This window comes from Euprymna scolopes, chromosome 1 (genome assembly GCF_053919585.1).
Source record: "Euprymna scolopes isolate OS-2025 chromosome 1, ASM5391958v1, whole genome shotgun sequence".
Lineage (NCBI taxonomy): Eukaryota > Metazoa > Mollusca > Cephalopoda > Sepiida > Sepiolidae > Euprymna > Euprymna scolopes.
This window is the reverse complement of record NC_136482.1, coordinates 176,839,615-176,858,010: the sequence shown is the minus strand read 5'-3', so window position 1 is coordinate 176,858,010 and position 18,396 is coordinate 176,839,615. Positions and strand designations below refer to the sequence as shown.

Here is an 18,396-nt window from a genome sequence, read left to right as displayed (position 1 = left end):
ATTTATTTAAAAAGAAAATACAACTTGCTTATATATGGGTCGTGGAATTGCATTCACTAGCAAAAGTTCTAGCTAATTTGCATATTCTTTTAAACATTCATTGTAATTAATTCCCTATTAGTTTTTTCGGTTTTTTCATGGGATAATCATCTTTAATTAACTATTACGTGTAATCATATTCATGCAGATATTCTACATGATTTATGCTTGCATAATATTTGTGTAAAAAGTTTATAGTAAACCCAAAACTCTTTCAATATATATTTATGTATACATACATATTTTTGTTTAAAAAATGTTTCCTACCAATCTCCTCCTAGAGTTTTTCGTCTAAAGACATGAGACTTCATATATAAGGTATTTGAACCCACCCAAAACTTTATATTTGGGTTTTAGCCCGGGGAAATCGGTACAAAAGTGTGAAAATTTAAAAAAAAAAAAAAATTTGCCAGGTGAAGGTCGAACATCGGCATTACCAATATGCATGCACAACGTAGTAGCTATTGGTTCATGTTTTAATTTTTAGCCTTGCAGCGAACATGTTTTTATAGATCAGTAATTAATGGCCGAGGAAAAAATAAATTGTAAGCTAAACGTTTTGATTTTGATTCTCGGTGGTGGTGTGCAAATCATTTTTTTATTTTAACTTTTTAACTCATTATGTTTTTTTACTTTTTAAATCATTATATTTTTTTTAACTTTTTAAATCATTACTATATATATTTTTTTAACTTTTTAAATCATTACTATATATATTTTTTTTTAACTTTTTAAATCATTACTATATTTTTTTTTTAACTTTTTAAGTCATTACTATATATATATTTTTTTAATTTTTAAATCATTACTATATATTTTTTTTTAACTTTTTAAGTCATTACTATATATTTTTTTAAAAATTTTTAAATCATTACTATATATTTTTTTAAAACTTTTTAAATCATTACTATATATTTTTTTTTAATTTTTAAATCATTACTATATATATTTTTTTTAACTTCTTAATTCATTACTATATATATTTTTTTTTAACTTTTTAAATCATTACTATATATATATTTTTTAACTATTTAAATCATTACTATATATATTCTTTTAAAATTTTTAAATCATTACTATATATTTTTTTTTAACTTTTTAAGTCATTACTATATATTTTTTTTTTAATTTTTAAATCATTACTATATATATTTTTTTAAACTTTTTAAACCATTACTATATATATATTTTTTTTAACTTTTTAAATCATTACTATATATATATTTTTTTAAACTTTTTAAATCATTACTATATATATTTTTTTTTAACTTTTTAAATCATTACTATATATATTTTTTTAACTTTTTAAATCATTACTATATATATTTTTTAAAACTTTTTAAATCATTACTATATATATTTTTTTTTAACTTTTTAAATCATTACTATATATATTTTTTTTAACTTTTTAAATCATTATTAAAATAAATTGTAAGCTAAACGTTTTGATTTTGATTCTCGGTGGTGGTGCACAAATCATATTTTTTAAAACTTTTTAAATCATTATTAAATATATATTGGGTCAAATATGATATAATAAATATTTAAGCATATTTTACAACCAGGCAATGCCGGGCGCCCTGCTAGTATATTAAAAAGTGGGGTGACAATATGCATCCTGGCCAATTTAAAAAAAAAGTCTGTCATTCTGTGAGTTGTTCTTATCGTTGCTTTCTGGGAAATATATAGGTTTCTGATGAGATCAATTATGTGTATGGGGAATCCCATATCTGCCATCACATTCCAAAGGACTTCTTGTACCACTCTGTCGAAAACTTTTCTATAATCGATGAAACAGAGATAAACATCTGTTTCTACCTCCCTGTTCTTCTCAAGTATCATTTTTAGGTTGAGTAGTTTCTTTCCCTGGTCTGAAACCAACCTGTTCCTCTGCTATTTTAGCACTTAACTTGTTCCACATCCGATTTGCTATGAGGTGTGAAGAAGAGTAAATTTAAATGAAATATGGAAAACAGGAAAGAGCATCATGCTAGAAATTGCCAAGGAAAACATCCCAAAAAGTAAAAAAAAATAACACAAGTTTCTCATGGATTTCTAACGAACCATTGAAAGAAGTAGAAAAAAGAAGAACGATCAAAGCAAGCAACCTCTTCAAACCAGAAGACAGGGCGGCATACAAAGAACAAAATGCAGTTATCCAGAGAATGATGTGGAAAGACAAACGACGGGAAATTGATGAACAATGCAAACTATAAGCAAACAAATCGGTCACCAACTTTACAAAAAACCTATTACAATGTTGTCAAAAATTTGACAAGACAGTTTCAACCAGTAGTGGGGCAGGTTATCTCAATATTCCATAAGAATCTTTCACTTAGTGATACAAGCACCAAAATTTACACACAAATGACGTTCAGAACATACATTTTAAGAAAAGAATGTTAGCCATCAGAAAATTCAAGATGCCTGCCAGTTTTCAAGATGGCTGCAAAAGCCAACCTGACAAATTTCAATTTTAGTGCTTGTATCACCAAGTGAAAGATTGTTTCAGCAATCTGTCCCACTACAGCTATTGATTTGTAAAAAGCAAGACTGGAGAAATGCTTACTGAAGAGTCGTAAGTTAAAGAATGATGGAAGACATGTGAAAATCTTTACAAGAAATCAAACGTCCGACCAGCTGACCAACACGCTAAGAAGGACCAAGAAGATAAACCTCTACCAACATATGCAGAAGTTGAAAAAGCAATTAGAGACTTGAAGGCAGGCAAATCTTTAGGAATAGATGATCTTCTAGCTGAACTTTTAAAGAAAGGGGGCAACAACATCATTCAATATTTTCAGAAAATGTGCACAGCAATTTGGAAACAAAAAGAATGGGCATCTAACTGGAGAACATCAATATTCGTCATACTTCCCCCCCCCCCAAAAAGGTTACGCATATGAATGCAGCAAGCATTGAAACGATCGTCTTGTTAGTCACATTTTTTTCTAATGGCTTGTTAACTATACTGCACTTCAAAGTAGCAATTTACAATTTAAAATTTGACACACTGCTGTCAAAGCTCGCTTCTCCAACAACCAAAGGCTTTTATTTAAACTGGAAGCATTAGATTTTCATATGACAAGGTTGCCAGCATATAAAAAGAAGCAGCAGCAGCCATTATTTTCTTTTCTTCTTTCTTTTTGTCTGCATCAGACACGACAGGCTGCACAAAAACAGGTTTGTACCAAGTTTTAAGGCATTTAATCACATTTGCCATTGCAGTAGACTAAAAATCAAAGAGACAGAAAAATGATGCAAATATATAAAGTTTGCCAGAGAACTGAAAGGAATAGAGAACACTAAAAGAATCAATATAGTATTTACCGTCCTAAAAAACATGGAAAAGAAAAGATTAAGAGAAATTGAAATCAAAGGAAAGACTGAGACTATATAACAGACAGCAATGATGATAAAAATAACTGGAATCTTAAGGAAATCCTTAAATGCGGAACCCAACCAATATAAACTATAAACAATGGAAACTGCAACAGAAATGGTTGAAGGAACATGAAACCAAGGAAAATAAAACTGCAAGATTTCTTATAAATTGTTCCACTCTCCTTCAAAAAATAAATAAATAAAAAAAGAAGAAAGTGAATCAGTCTCGTCTGATACCACACAAAGTACCTATGAAGAGTCAAGGAAGACAGAAAGACCGAGGAGGAAAAACACTAATCAGACCTTCACTGGAAAAGTGCAGAGAGTATTGGTGTTATATAACTGATGCATGTAACGTGTTTATATATTTACATATCTTTAAAGTGTGTAACATATCTATTGAATATGTGTATATAGTGTGTATACATAATATGTTGTGATTGCCTAGTGTTCGTGTATGTTCGTATCACTGTCTGTATCTTTTCTAGTGTGTTGAGTGTATACTTGTCAATATATGTGATGACGTCTAGTGTGTGTGCACACCTCACCTGTCTGTTTAAATGTATGTATGTATGTATGTTTGAATGTCTGCCTAAAACTTTCGATAGAGGCAACGGATTTTCACAAGATCAGTATTGTTTTGAAGCTTGACTCTTCGGACGACAAATATTAAAAAATTGGCTAAAACATTAATTCGCTCACTCTCAACTTTTCTACAATGAGGGGGTCGATTTTTTGTTGACGTTTTTGGAAGTCATTCAAATCTCGCATTAACGATGTTGCATAAAAGACATTATTTCGACCGCCCATGATGTCACAATCACATCGGGCGCATCGATAAGACCGTGTTTTTTTTCAACTCCTTTTCCTCTTGCGCGTTACGGGTTTGAGCCTGCTTACCACTCCTAATTTTTTTTTTTTGTGCTTACAATTTTTTTTTCTTTGGCTCAGCCAACACCCTTATACACACCTCCACTTTCTTTTTTGCCTTCACGTCACAGGTTTGAGCCTGCTTGCCTACTGCAACTTTTTCTTTTTGCTCAGCACACACCTACAAACACTCGGGCAAGGCACCCAGGTTAATGTATATAAAAATGGAAAATCTCATCAGTATGCCCTATATTTAAGAATTCAGGTGATCGCTCATCTCCCTCTCAATACAGGCCAATAAGTCTCCTGTGCATCATGAGCAAGTTGCTGGAATCTGTGTTAAATACAGGAGTAATCAACCATCTCAGCAAAAATAACCTTCTTAGTGACACGCAATATCGTTTTCGGCATCTTTTCTTCAGTTTTTGGTTTTGTGATAAGCCTTAGCAGAAAAGTGTTGTCTTCGAAAGTGGATCTGTTTTTCGCTTGATGCTGTGTCTGTTTCATGTTTGCTTGGGCCCTCTTCTCTCTTTCAGTTCACAAAAGCTTGGCTATTTATCTCTTCCAACTGGCTCCCACAACATGCCGGCTGTTCATAAGGCACGCACACTTCCCATTGGTCGGATTAATTTCTATTATTTTTATTTTTCTTAGCGGAAAGGTGCATGGAGCCGATGCGCAGAGACACTTTTGTACACTTCAGGAGCTTTATTATTTTATTCATAGATCCTCACAAGTACAAATAATGAATACTCACAGCCTACAAATGTATTCAACAGAATCATACTATATTTAGTATGAAGCGCCATTGGGATACTGAGTGTGTTATGGGAGGATGGAGAGTCAACATTAAAATGTTACTTCTACTAAGAGTTAGAAATTCACCAAATTTACTGAACTGAAACTGAACTAGATGGGTTGAACCAACTTTTTCCAAAGGAAAAAGTTTCATGGAAGTGTGAAATTCACAAGCTGTCCCTAGTCACATGTATATCCCCGTTAAGAGAAATGACGATCTTAGCGTTTTGCAGACAAGTGTCAATGTTCTCCTACATACAGCGCCTGGTATTCCTAAATAGTCCCACATCTGATACTGACCAGGCTACATATTGCTTAACTTTGATGATTCAATGAGAAACGGTGTGTCAACATGATTATGCACAAGGAAGAATGCAGAATGTAATAAACAGATCTTTTGGCAGCTTTTTGGCTAATACATCATAATATTTGTAGTAATAGTTTCATGTCCTTTTTTTTTTTTTTTTTTTTTTTACACAGGCAATATAGTAATCATTAGTAATGAAAATTCGGTAAATTTGATAACTTATATGGAACGGCTCATCAAGATCTTATTTATGTTAGACTTGAACACAACCATATTGTAGTCAGCCGGAAAGCAGGAAAATGGAAGACAATTCCACAGGCATGCAGTTCTAAGAAGCTTTGTTCATGGAATCTACGTTTAGGTTTAGGCACAGATAAAGAGTGGGGGGAATTATTGATAGTGTTTTAAGCTAGACGAGTGTTTCTTGTGAAAGTTAGGCGAGGGAGGACCATAGACTGAAGCTCAGTCGAACACTTTCCATGAAAATAACGATACATCAGGGACAAACTTGCTACATCTCTTCTGTGAGATAGAGGTTGCAGGGAAGAGAAAAGGATATCTCCTATGAGGCTACGAAGTCTATTTTGAACTCTATCAAGGCAGGACAAGTCTTTTCTAGCAGCTCCTGCCCAGATGTGGCAGCAGTACTCCATCCTTGGACGTACTTGGCTTTTATAGAGATAGAGAATTGCATCAGTAGTGATATATCTTCTGGAGCGGTAGAAGGATCCCATCATTTTTCCAGCGGCCTTGGCAACAGATTTGATGTACGTATTCCATTTAAGATCAGGAGTAATGGTCAAGCCCAGAAGCTTGTCAAAACTTCAGGCCTCCTGAAGACGAGAGCCATTCATTTCAATTGATGCCAGATGTGGATTATAATGTTGATGATGTAAAGAGAGAAGCTTGGTTTTAGATGCATTAAAAGTAACCAGCCACTCCTTTCCCCATTGTACTACGTGCTTAAGATCAGAGGAGAGAGAATCGGAGAGAACTTGGTCGTTTACTGTCTTAGATGTGCTACCATAAATGGTAGTGTCGTCAGCATAAATGTCTACAAATGATGTAAGGATGTGATTTGGAAGATCATTAATGTAGCTCAGGAAAATAGTTGGGCCCAGGATGGACGCCTGAGGGACACCGGCATTAATACTGTGAGCTTCTGATTTTTGCCCCTCAACTACTACTCTTATGAACCTATCAGAAAGAAATGATTTAATAATTGAGAAGACATTTCCAGCTATACCATAGCTAGAGATCTTGTGAAGTAAACCTTTGTGCCATACCCTATCAAAGGCCTTAGATATGTCAAGAGCGATTGCCCTAGAAAGGTTGCCTCCGTCAAGAGATTTGCTAATCCTATGAGATATAACTGTAAGCACATCTGCTGTAGATCTAGCAGAACGGAAACCATATTGAGTGTCACTAAGAAGGTTATTTTTGTTGAGATGGTTGATTACTTCTGTATTTAACACAGATTCCAGCAACTTACTCATGACGCACAGGAGACTTATTGGCCTGTACTGAGAGGAGGATGAGCGATCTCCTGAATTCTTAAATACAGGGCATACTGATGAAATTTTCCAGGGAGATGGGAAACTATTCTCCTTAAAATAACGTTTAAACAGTTTTGTAAGTATGGGCGCTAGTTCAGGTTGAAGTTTTTTGATTACTATAATTGGAATACCGTCAGTTGCTTTACTGGAATCAAGGTTTTTGATTAGCTTGGCAACATCACGTACAGATATACGTATATCACATAGCATGTTTTCTGATACAGGAGGAAATATTGGGAGTTGGCGGCCTTGGTCGCAAAGGGTAGAATTAGCTGCAAAGTTCTTGGCAAAGAGTTTGGCTTTGTCTGATGCTGACGAGATTACCTCAGGTCCATTTATGATAGTTGGGATAGAGCACACGCGTCTGTTCAGGATTCTGTTTCCTATTTGCCAAAACTGGTGGGAACCAAGCCGCTGCTCAGCTACTTTGGACTTGACGGACTGAGCATACAACTCTCTTGCGTTCTTTATTACTTTCTTACAATGGTTGCTGGCAGTCCTGAAAGCGGCGTTAGTTTCCATACATCTATTACGTTGGAAGCAGTGGAAAAAGTGATTTCTGTGCACAATGGCAGCAGCACATTCTGAAGAGAACCATGGCTGGCTGTTAGCTTTTTGCTGGAATTTTTTCGAGCATATGAAACGGTCTATACCTACAATTAACCATTCCGTCAGGTCTGATACTATAGAGGACACATCCTTTTTAAACATGGAATGCAGAGGTAGATCAGATATAAATGTACGGAAGCTATCTGAGTCAGCCTTAGTGTATCGATATACTGTACGATGGAGAGGTACGTCTGGGGACTTATTACATTTCGTTTTTATCTTAACTGATACAACAGAGTGGTCGAAAGATCCAAGAGGTGACAGAACAGAAACTGAACACAGTTCAGGGCAAGTTGTGAGAAAAAGGTCTAGTAGGCTCACATACTGGCCGTCATTGTCGGGCACACGGGTGGGTTCATGAACAATCTGAGTGAGGTCATAGGCAATGGAGAAATCATGACAGAACCTCCCCTCATCATCGGTCTTGTTTGAATGGGTCAACCATTCGACGTTGTGAACATTGAAGTCTCCACATACGTGAATGTTAGCTGAAGGATAAGCAGATAGGACTTGGTCAATTTTCTCAGGTATGCTTTTAAAGATAGTAACTCTGCTGTTGTGAGGGCAATAGAGAGTAAATATAAATGTAGTAGTGTGAGCTAAAGTAACCCGGAAGCACATATAGGGTAAGTTAGAAGTATAAAAAAAATCAGCTACAAATTACGTCCCCACATAACATGTTTAATTTAAGTCAATTAAAGTCAAAGGTTATCTCCCTTATTTGTCATACTAAATTGGTTGCACAAATCTTCTATATTAAAACATACAATGAAACTTGGTAATTTGATAAATTTTATTTTTACTCCTAATTATTATTTTTCTATTGGATTATTTTTTGTAATTTTCAAAATTTATACTGATTTCGATATGACATGTAAGTACGCAATAATGTTTTCACCTGAAATGTGTTGGTTTAAAAAATCACCAATATAAAAAAGCACTTTAAATTGAAAATAATATATATATATATATATATATATATATATATATATATATATATATATACATACATACATACACACACACACACACACATCAATAAAAATCGACTCATTTACAAGTTTATTCTTATAAAATGATGTGTAATAATGGATTGAAGATAAAAATTAAATTCAAATTAAAAATCCTGAATAATTAAATCCAAAGTCTCATAAAAGCAGAGGTCAGAATTTTATTCTTTCCAAATATTTATAAACAGCACCAAAAAAAAAACACACGGAGTGGATGTCGTTCTAGTGGAATCCATATAAAGTATCCGAGATATCTGGTACCGAAAAAAACTGGTGTTTACTCGGCCGTAAAAGTTCATGAATATGTTGAACAATGAGATCAATCGCCACTGAAATAAAAGATCAAAGTTGTTTTAGTGAATTTACCATGCAATCAGAAGAACAATTTTAATTTTTTTTGTAATATTTATTTTCAAATTAATAATTTATTTGAACAAGGTGGTGCGATTGTTTTTTTGTTTTAAAGCAAATTTAAAAGGCATTTTTTTTTTACATAACACTAACTAATAGTGATAAGACGATTTCAATATTTTTTTCTGAATATGATATAATCACCGATTCTTTTAAAACCTCTAAATATTTTAGTCAGAGGGTTTTTTTTTACTTTTCAGATTACCATAAAAAAGTAAAAAAAAAAAAAAAAAATACAATTACCAATTCTTTTAAAATCTCTAATATTTTAGCTAGAGAGTTTTTTTTATTTTACATTTTCAGATTACCATAAAAAAACAAAAACATGTAATATGTGCATATAACGCTTTGAATTTTTGAGATGCAAAATAATTATTCATATTATTTGGATTCTTGAGATGAATGTTGTGAAAATAATACTCAAGATAAGAACAGCAGTCTGAAGAATCCAAATAATACGTATGTGCATATATTTCCACAAACATAAAAAAATGAACTTGTGGGGGTGATCTATGGATTTTAGTTTTACTGGTAGTTTAAAATCAATAAGTTTTGTCATATTATTAGTGCCAGTAATGGAAAATTAAGTTAGAAAAAAAAACAATTAAAAGAATCGTTTTTGCCATTGGAAAATAAGCAAAATTTTTCTGATCCCAATTCCAATACTTCAAACAATTGAGTTTTCTAATTTTCAATTCCAATTAATTGTTTCAATACTACAAAATATCAAAATATGTTAAATAACATTGGAAATGTCTATATTAATAAAATTGTGTGATCATTTCTTGGGTGTATATTTGAGTGTTTCTCTTGCCACTGTGTAATTACACATTTAATTACTTTTAATCGATTATTTATTGAAATAAAATATGCAATAGCATAAAACAATTTTTTAAATCTTATTTGAAAATAATTTAATTACAAAATAATTTTGTAATTAAATTTTCTTCAGAATTCATTTCAATTTCTTCATAAACAAATCAGTCATTTTAATCTTTTGTTAATAATTAAAAAAAACAAGTCGAGCATGCAAAGTCCCCCTCCACGAGTGAAAAATTTACTTTCACCATGACTAATGTTTATGCAAAATTTTAAAAAATCCAAGGGGTAGTTACTGAGAAAAGTGTGAACAAATGAATGGATAAATGATTTGGGAGCAAATTTACCCCTATGATGGCCCCTAGTGGGTAACCAGAGTCATCCCAGAAAATCTATTCAGACAAAAATTTACTTTCACTATGACTGTGTGTCCAAAATTCTTTTAAAATCCCACACATAGTTATTGAGAAAAGTGCAAACAGACAAACGGGAGTGAATTACTAGGTCCAATCCATCCTTTGTCGGGAAGGGGGGGGTAAATATTTCAATAAAAAAAAAAAAAAAGCACTTATCAAATTCAAGTGGTGTCCTGCCTAGTTCAGGCATTGACGGCTATGACTCTCCATCTACCTCTCTTCCTCAAGGCATTTGTGGTCACCTGATTTGCTAAATTAATATCAGAAAACTTAATTGTAAAAGTTACCATGGAAATCTATTTCATAAAATGCTTTACCTGTGTTGTCAGCACCTCTTGGAATTATCACATCAGCATACTTTTTGGTCTAAAATAAAGAAATGAAGTCCAAATTATCAATAGAATAAAGAGTTTATTTTTTTAATAGATTTAAAATAATTGAGAGCATTGAAAATCACAATAAACAATCAGAAAGCAAAGTGTTAAAAAAATTAACAGAATTTGAAAGATAAAAATTTAGAAAGCTTCTAAATTTTTTAATTTATTTATTTTTTACAAAAGAACCACCACTTATCAAAGTCTAGAAGCCACTCAAGGCCTTGCTAAGTGGTGGTGTGTACAGTAGTCTTGGAACAATAGCGTTGTAATCATTAGTAGTGGAAATTTGGTATAATTTGATTATTTAAACTTGTTTACATTGGACTTGAAGATGACATTATTGCAGTCAGCTGGAAATTAGACCAGCGGAACAGAATTCCACAGGCAGCCAGTTCTAAGAAAGAAGCTTTGTTCATGGAATCCATGTTTAGGTTTAGGTACCAATATGGAGTAGGGGAAATTATTGATACTGATTTTAGCTAGACAAGTGCTTTTTGTAAAAGTTTGGCAAATGGGGAGGGCATAGATTGGAGCTCAGATGAGCATTTGCCATAAAAATAATGATAGCGCAGAGACAGGCTCACAACACCTTTTCTGTGGGAAAGAGGCTGCAGACACCTCCTTCCCTCTGCTAGTCTGTGGGAGATCCCTGGGCAAGGTCGAGTACCCACTTCAGCCTCTGGAATCAGGGTAACGTGATGTCATGGAAAGTAGGTGACTGATGTAATATGTTTCCTTTGACAATAGTGCTGTCCTGCCACCCTATACAGCGCCTAGTATTCCCAAAAGTATTCCCATCTGGTATTAGCCAGGCTCATCGTTGCTTCATTTCAGAGATTTGGTGTTAACTGGTGTGTCTATTATATAGGATTATTATTATTATGGTACTTGTCCAGAATTTCCCCCATGAAAAAACAAAAAAATAGAAAAATGTATAAACCCATGATGGAAAGAAAATCTTGTAGACCAAAAATCATGTAAATTGATTAAGTTGTTTTATTTTTAAATAAGATAATCAAATTTTGTGGCTAAATGAACAGTGACCATATTGCAACGCCATCTTGAAAGCAGGCTGAAGAAACAAGGGAAATAACTCCAAATAATTAAAACTTACAAGGTTTTAGAAAACCATTTTTAACATGGACAGAGGAAGGGACATTGGAAAAATTTTAATTTGGTACAAATCTACATAAGCACACAAAATATAACTATTACATGTAATTAACTCTGGACTAAATTGAAGAGGTTAGTTCCCAAATATTTGCGTTTCTTTTTATAAAAATGCAGAAAATAAAAAATACGGAAGTTTATTGAATTAAATAAAACAAACTTATTTTTTGCCAACTATTGTATTTCATCACTTTATTTCTTTTAATAAAATTCTGTTTTTTTTTTTTTTAACAAATTGTAATAAAAAACGCAAATATTTGGAAGTGAAACTCTTTAATATATAAATATATATGAAATGTGTTAGTTTAAAACATTACCAATCTACACAAGCACATAATAAATAACAATAATTAGGTGTAAAATACATAAATACTTATATATTTACCTACACACTATTTGTTTTTTTCAATTTGGCTTTTTTGTTTGTGGAAATCTGGCTATAGTTATCAATTTGGCCTTTTTTGGCTTTTTTTCTGAAATATTTAGCTTCAAATATTTAGTAGAGTATGGAAACCCAATTAGGGTCAGCTGTTGGACATGCTTACCTTTAAAACATACATAACTTTCAAATTGTAATTTAATTAAAAAAGGATTGGTGGATCTGAACAATGCTGCTCCTACCATTTACTCCCCCCCCCTACTGATTCATAAATTTTACAGGCAATTATCAGTGCTTACAGGCTTAAATTTGGAATTATAACGTTCTACTACAGTGAACACTCACTTGTTGGCCGCTCATGTTGTTAATGCTGTCACTAGCATTTACATTTTTTCCTTTTCAATTTTTCGCAAATTTCTACGGTGCTTATTATAGATTACACGCTTAGCTTCCACATTACCAAAATACCTTGTAAAAAATTGAATACACCTTACCAACAGAAAAGGCAAACATTTAAAAGCTAGGTGGAGCATTAACAACTGACGTGGAAAACAAAGTGTGTGTTCTATTCATTTAAAACACTTATTACAAATTGGTCCAAGATAGTCATTAAAAATACTACCTTAAATTTCTTTTTTTATATGAAAATTAAGCCTATACTTTATGATAATCACCGGAAAAAATTACAACAAAGTTAAAAGGAAAAATTTTTAAGACTATAAGAATCATTATTCAGGTCTTCTGCAATGTTTTTTTTTTGTTGTTTTTTTTCCTCGTGACTCAATGTTGACACGTTAGGTGAAAACATAGGGAAATCACAGCACATAATCAAATCCCCATGTTAAGAATGGGTTTATAGATACTAACGTTGTTACTTCAGCACAGTACATTCATTTTGCCCATGAGCGCCAGTGCCTGCTATTTTACTGAGTCGCACTTGGTTCACTGGGTATATTTGCCAGGTAGTTTTTTAAATTCTTTTTCATAAGTTCAGTTCCTCCTATAATTACTAGAATGGATATGTGTGTGTATGTGTGTATGTATAATTCCAGGTTAATATTTTCCAGAGGTAAAGCAACCAATGAAATTTTAACGAGTTTAATACAAAAATGCTCAATACCAAAGTAGGGCAAGAAGGATATGCTTTTTATTTGTTTTTACATGAACATTGATATGTTGCTACACATTCATGAACATATTTCAGTCAGCCAGTTACAAGTAACTAGAGACCTCTTTCGGAGATATTGCTTATACAAAACGTTTTATACTAAACTTTTGTATAAGCAATATCACCTGAAGAGATCTTTAGTTACTTATAACTGGCTGACTGAAACATGCTCATGAATGTGTAGCAACTATTAATACTTATGTAAAACAATTAAAAAGTATATATATATATATATATATATATATATGTGTGTGTGTGTGCGTGTGCATGTAATGTTACAACATGTATATATGTGTGTGTGTGTGTGCTCTCATGTGACAATATGTGTGAATATATTTCTTTGCTGCGTTATACCAATGTATGCATACAAGTGTGTGCTATATCAAAATACATGTACACATGCGGGTTCTATGATGTGGTGATGTGCGTGTGTGTGTGCTATGATGTGGCAATGTGTGTGTGTGTGCTACGATGTGGCAATTGTGTGTGTGTGCTATGACGTGGCAATGTGTGTGTGTGTGTATGTATGTGTGTGTGCTATGACGTGGCAATGTGTGTGCGTGTGTGTGCTATGACGTGGCAATGTGTGTGTGCGTGTATGTGTGTGTGCTATGACGTGGCAATGTGTGTGCGTGTGAGCTATGACGTGGCAATGCGAGTGCATAAGTGCATATGCAGCAGCACTTTGTGAGTATGCATGTATGCGTGTGCTGTGACGTGTCTGTGCCATTTGGCAACATGGGTGGTGAGAGGTGCGGTAATAAAAAATAATACGCAATGACGTGTCCTTTAGCCATAAATGTTTGAGGTTACGTGTCAAATAATTCTTAAAAGACAAAAGTCGATTCACAAAAAAGTTAACCCCCCTCCCCTCCCATATGCACGCAGTAAAACATCTGATTTGTTCATTTCAGGGGATTAATTAGATTCAAAATGATTCAGTTAAAATAAGTTGGTGAATAGATTTTCAAAAGAAACTATCTATAATGTAGATATCTATAATGTAATGAAAGATCCTAAAAGGAGGGGGGGGGCGAATTCTGTGAGAAGAATTTCGCCCAAAACAACACATAACTAAGGAGAATCAATCTATCATAGCTTAAGTATCAGAAAGTTAGAAGAGTGAACCATCAGCAGCATCGTAACTCTTGCTCCCCTTACTTTATTCATAAGTCTTCACATCCCATGAACAATGTTTCTGACAATGGGGGAAGAATTGCTGTTTTCTGGGTTAAAATCTATCCATCTAACACTAATCGTTGGCCAGTTTTGGACCTTGAAGTTGTATTTTGCTATTTTTTAGTTCTTTACATCAAGTGGCTTCATACTTTGTCTGAAGCAATTTCCAGTAAATATATATATATATATATATATATATATGTATATGTGTGTGTGTGTGTGTGTGTGTGTGTGTGTGTGTGTGTGTGTGTGTGTGTGTGTGTGAATTCATTAGCAATTGTTTCTTTGGAGTTTTTTTTTTTTCAGCATACTTTAATAAAACAAAATGCATTTTAAAATATAAATTAGTTCTGGAACCGAGTTATGTTTTGAAAAATTCTATTTTAATTGTTCTAATTAGTTGGAGTTTATAATGAACTGAACAAGTAACCTGTTTAATAATTTAATTCTTTTTCTCTTGATTCTGACATTAATTATTGTTTTTTTTTTTTTTTTTTTTTTGACATACGCAGTTTTCAGCTAAGATGGATCTGTCTGAGTTTCTAATCTGTGTTAGCCAGCCCTACCCTTATTATATTACAAGATAGTTTGCTTCAATGTGGAACACAATACCATTGAACTGCTTATATATATATATATATATATATATGTATATATATATATATATATATACATACACACACACACACACACACACACACACACACACACACAGGGTGACCCATAAAAAACGGGCCCCAGTTCTAATTAGACCCTGTTTCTTACTATTTTGTCCGAATTAAATAAAACTTTCGTCATAACTAGTTTATTATAATCAAAACATCACATCAAAACACTAGGGTCTTTGGCCTTTTTTTTTTTTTTCTCCATTCTACAGCATATGTTCTAGATGGCCTCTTTTGTTTTTTTTTTGGTCACCCTGTGTATGTATATATATATATATTAAGACAAAAGTGCTGTCATCTTTCAAAAAAAAATTCCAGTTGGCTGTCCAAGAGAAAAATACGTCAATCCTGAAACATGATGACCAGTATCCACACACCATCACAAAAATTGGCAATGTGAAGCAAAACCTGGGGATAATGGTCACACTTGTATGAGAAGTGCATCAAATGAATTCTAATTAATACTAAAATATACTAATACTTACTGGTAGACAAAATTCCTCAAATGCTGGTTTAACTAATGTCGTATATTGGTTGAGGATGTTCTCAAGATCTCTTCCACGTTCCTGGACATCTCTTGCAACTAAATGGCAACAGAAAATTTTAAAAAGATGAAAATAAAAATGAGAAATTAATTTACTTAGATTAAAAATTACAAAAATTTGAAATAAATAAATAAAAAAAAAAATGAATGCATTCAGACATTAGGTCTTCACATTAAAAATATAATAAAAAATAGTTTTCAGATATATTAATTAAAATATTAGTATAGTTGGGGGGGGGTGCATGCATTATTTTTTTTGTTTTTTTAAAATTTCATTCCATGAATATTTCACACCACTCTAAAAATTGAAAGTAAAAATAAGGAATTATAAAACAAAACAAAAAAAAAAAACCCAAAAAAAACAAACAATTTAAAACAGTTGATGAAATATATGACTTATGTCATAAAACAAAATGTTGTTTAGCAAAGACTTAAAATGTATTTCTATAACAAAACTACATAAAACTAGCAAGGAAACCCAATGTTGCCCAGGATTAAATGATGATCAACGAATGTTTCACACTCCCATATTTTTATTATCGAAATTGGTGAAATCACCAATTTTTCAAGCAAATCAACAGTTTGCCTGCTCTAGTTGGGGACCTATTGTGATTCATCAAGATGAAGCTTCACATGCTTGCCTGCAGTGACTTAGTCCACAATACATTGTAGTCTATATTGCACTGTAGAGAATCTACTGCTGATTTTATAAAATTATTTTTTATATATGATGGCTTGCATTAAAGTTTAAAATACAAAAGTCAAGTATCATGGTGCAATTGTGCTTTAAACAGAAACATTCATTTCAAACATGGCCCTGACATATCAAAGAACCTAGTGTCGATTTTATATGTGGAGCTTGTGTAATAATAAAACTTCACAAATGAACTTGTGATGTTAGGCTGTGTAAGATGTTAACTTTGATCAAAAATGCCTGTTCCTTCTTTGATCGGATTATTTTGATTATTGATACTTACTGAAGCCATTCTGATACAAAACCTATCTGAGAACACTGCCAGGCACATAAAGTACATTTGTGTGAAATTTTATAAAAATCGGCCCACCCGTTTTCAACTTCATACGGAATGAACAGGCACACACACAAAGTTCCTTTTATGCAATAGTAGAGATAGAGGTTTGGAGAACTTTCTGAAATAAAACTAAAACTTTATTTAGATATTAAGCAAAACTACATAACAGAAAAAAAAAAATCTTCAAAAACTGAATATCATTATAAACAGTAGCAAATGTATTTGACATTGTTCTATGAACATGTATCAAGGTCATTTGGGATTGTTGCAATTTTATGTTTATTCAAGGCCATTAAAAAGATATAAAAAAAATAAAAATAAAACGGGTTAAGTATCCAATTCTACAAGCGACTTTACTTATATTCTCATCTGTCCTTTGATGGAGGAGAGAACCAATGTCAGAATGTTTAACATGTAATAAAAAAAATATATAACTTCAGAATGTTTTTCTCCTGGACAACGTTTTTTAAATACACCAAACGAACACATTGGTCACTGTCCCACATCAAAAAACATTGGGAAATTATTATCATTTCAGTAATTATAGGAATTTCTCAGCAAAATTATGTATCGGTTATCCTGAGTACATTACTTTGAGTAACACTATCCATAAAATAAATATTCGCAATGATCGAAGCACCAAACTGGATCGGCATATCACCGCACACACACATGCCACACACACACATTATTACTTGGAAGAGATAACGAAATACAAAAGTCTTATGTATGCCATACAAAGAAACATTATTCTTAAGAAAATTTCTATCATTCCATTAATTATAGGAGCAACTGGACTCATGGAAAAGGATTTCAAAAGCTACCTGGCAAATATACCCGATGAACCAAGTGCAACAGAGATACAAACAATTGCACTAAAAGGGACGATTAAAATCTTAAAAAGATCGCTCGGTTGGAATGTATAAGACAGTGGGTGAATGTCTGGCATCCAGTAGAATGCCCCATCCTCAGATAGAACAAAATAAGAAAATTGAAAAAAAAGGGAGGGGGGGGGAGAATTTATTGATACATTTCATTAACTATTCAGTCAATGATAGCAAAAACATAATTCATATGTTAACTACTAGTTGAAATACCCACATCAGGCTAGGTAAATAATCGAGAAACACAATTAGAAGCATTAATACAAGAGATGATCCTGTCTGTTTCTGTAAAAGTAATGCAACAGATACTGGGTGAACATTTAACAATTGTAACATCTATTTTTAAAAGACAAGGTTTTCAATTAGAAATGACTGTTACAAATCTTAAACAACATTTGCTCCAATGCCAGTTGGGAAAGACAATTTTGAAATGTCTGTCATATTGGTCGACGTTTGTGAATTTTTCAGATGAGAATTGGTTATTCGTATTATTTAGATTCTTCAGACTACTGTTCTAATATTGAGTGTTATTTTCACAATGCCTCAGTCGATGTAACCTCTGACCTTCTTCAGGTGTATATTATTGAACTGTCAGCCCTGACTGGATAGCGGTCATGGCTGATGAAATGAGACACATACTGCCCCCGTGAAATAAATAAAAGGTTCCGTTCAAAATTTTGTTCAGATTCCTGATGTCGACAGAAACATTCCTCCAGAGTTCGACACGATACATCTAAAGAAGGTCAGAGGTCATATCAACCGAAACATTGTGAAAATGAC

General features: G+C 32.8%; 1 protein-coding gene across 1 annotated transcript in view; it reads right to left on the bottom strand.

Annotated features, from left to right (window-relative positions):
• Positions 1 to 8,716: 8,716 nt before the first annotated feature.
• The window catches only part of LOC145277751 (uridine-cytidine kinase 2-like), a 69,365-nt gene continuing 59,685 nt past the window's right edge, over positions 8,717 to 18,396 (bottom strand). The window contains exons 5-7 of the mRNA XM_080129471.1: positions 15,643 to 15,740; positions 10,537 to 10,585; positions 8,717 to 8,902 (exon numbers count right to left, since the gene is read on the bottom strand). Coding sequence (XP_079985597.1) covers positions 8,796 to 8,902; positions 10,537 to 10,585; positions 15,643 to 15,740 — 254 coding nt within the window. The 3' untranslated portion in view covers positions 8,717 to 8,795. The remainder of the gene's footprint in view (positions 8,903 to 10,536; positions 10,586 to 15,642; positions 15,741 to 18,396) is intronic.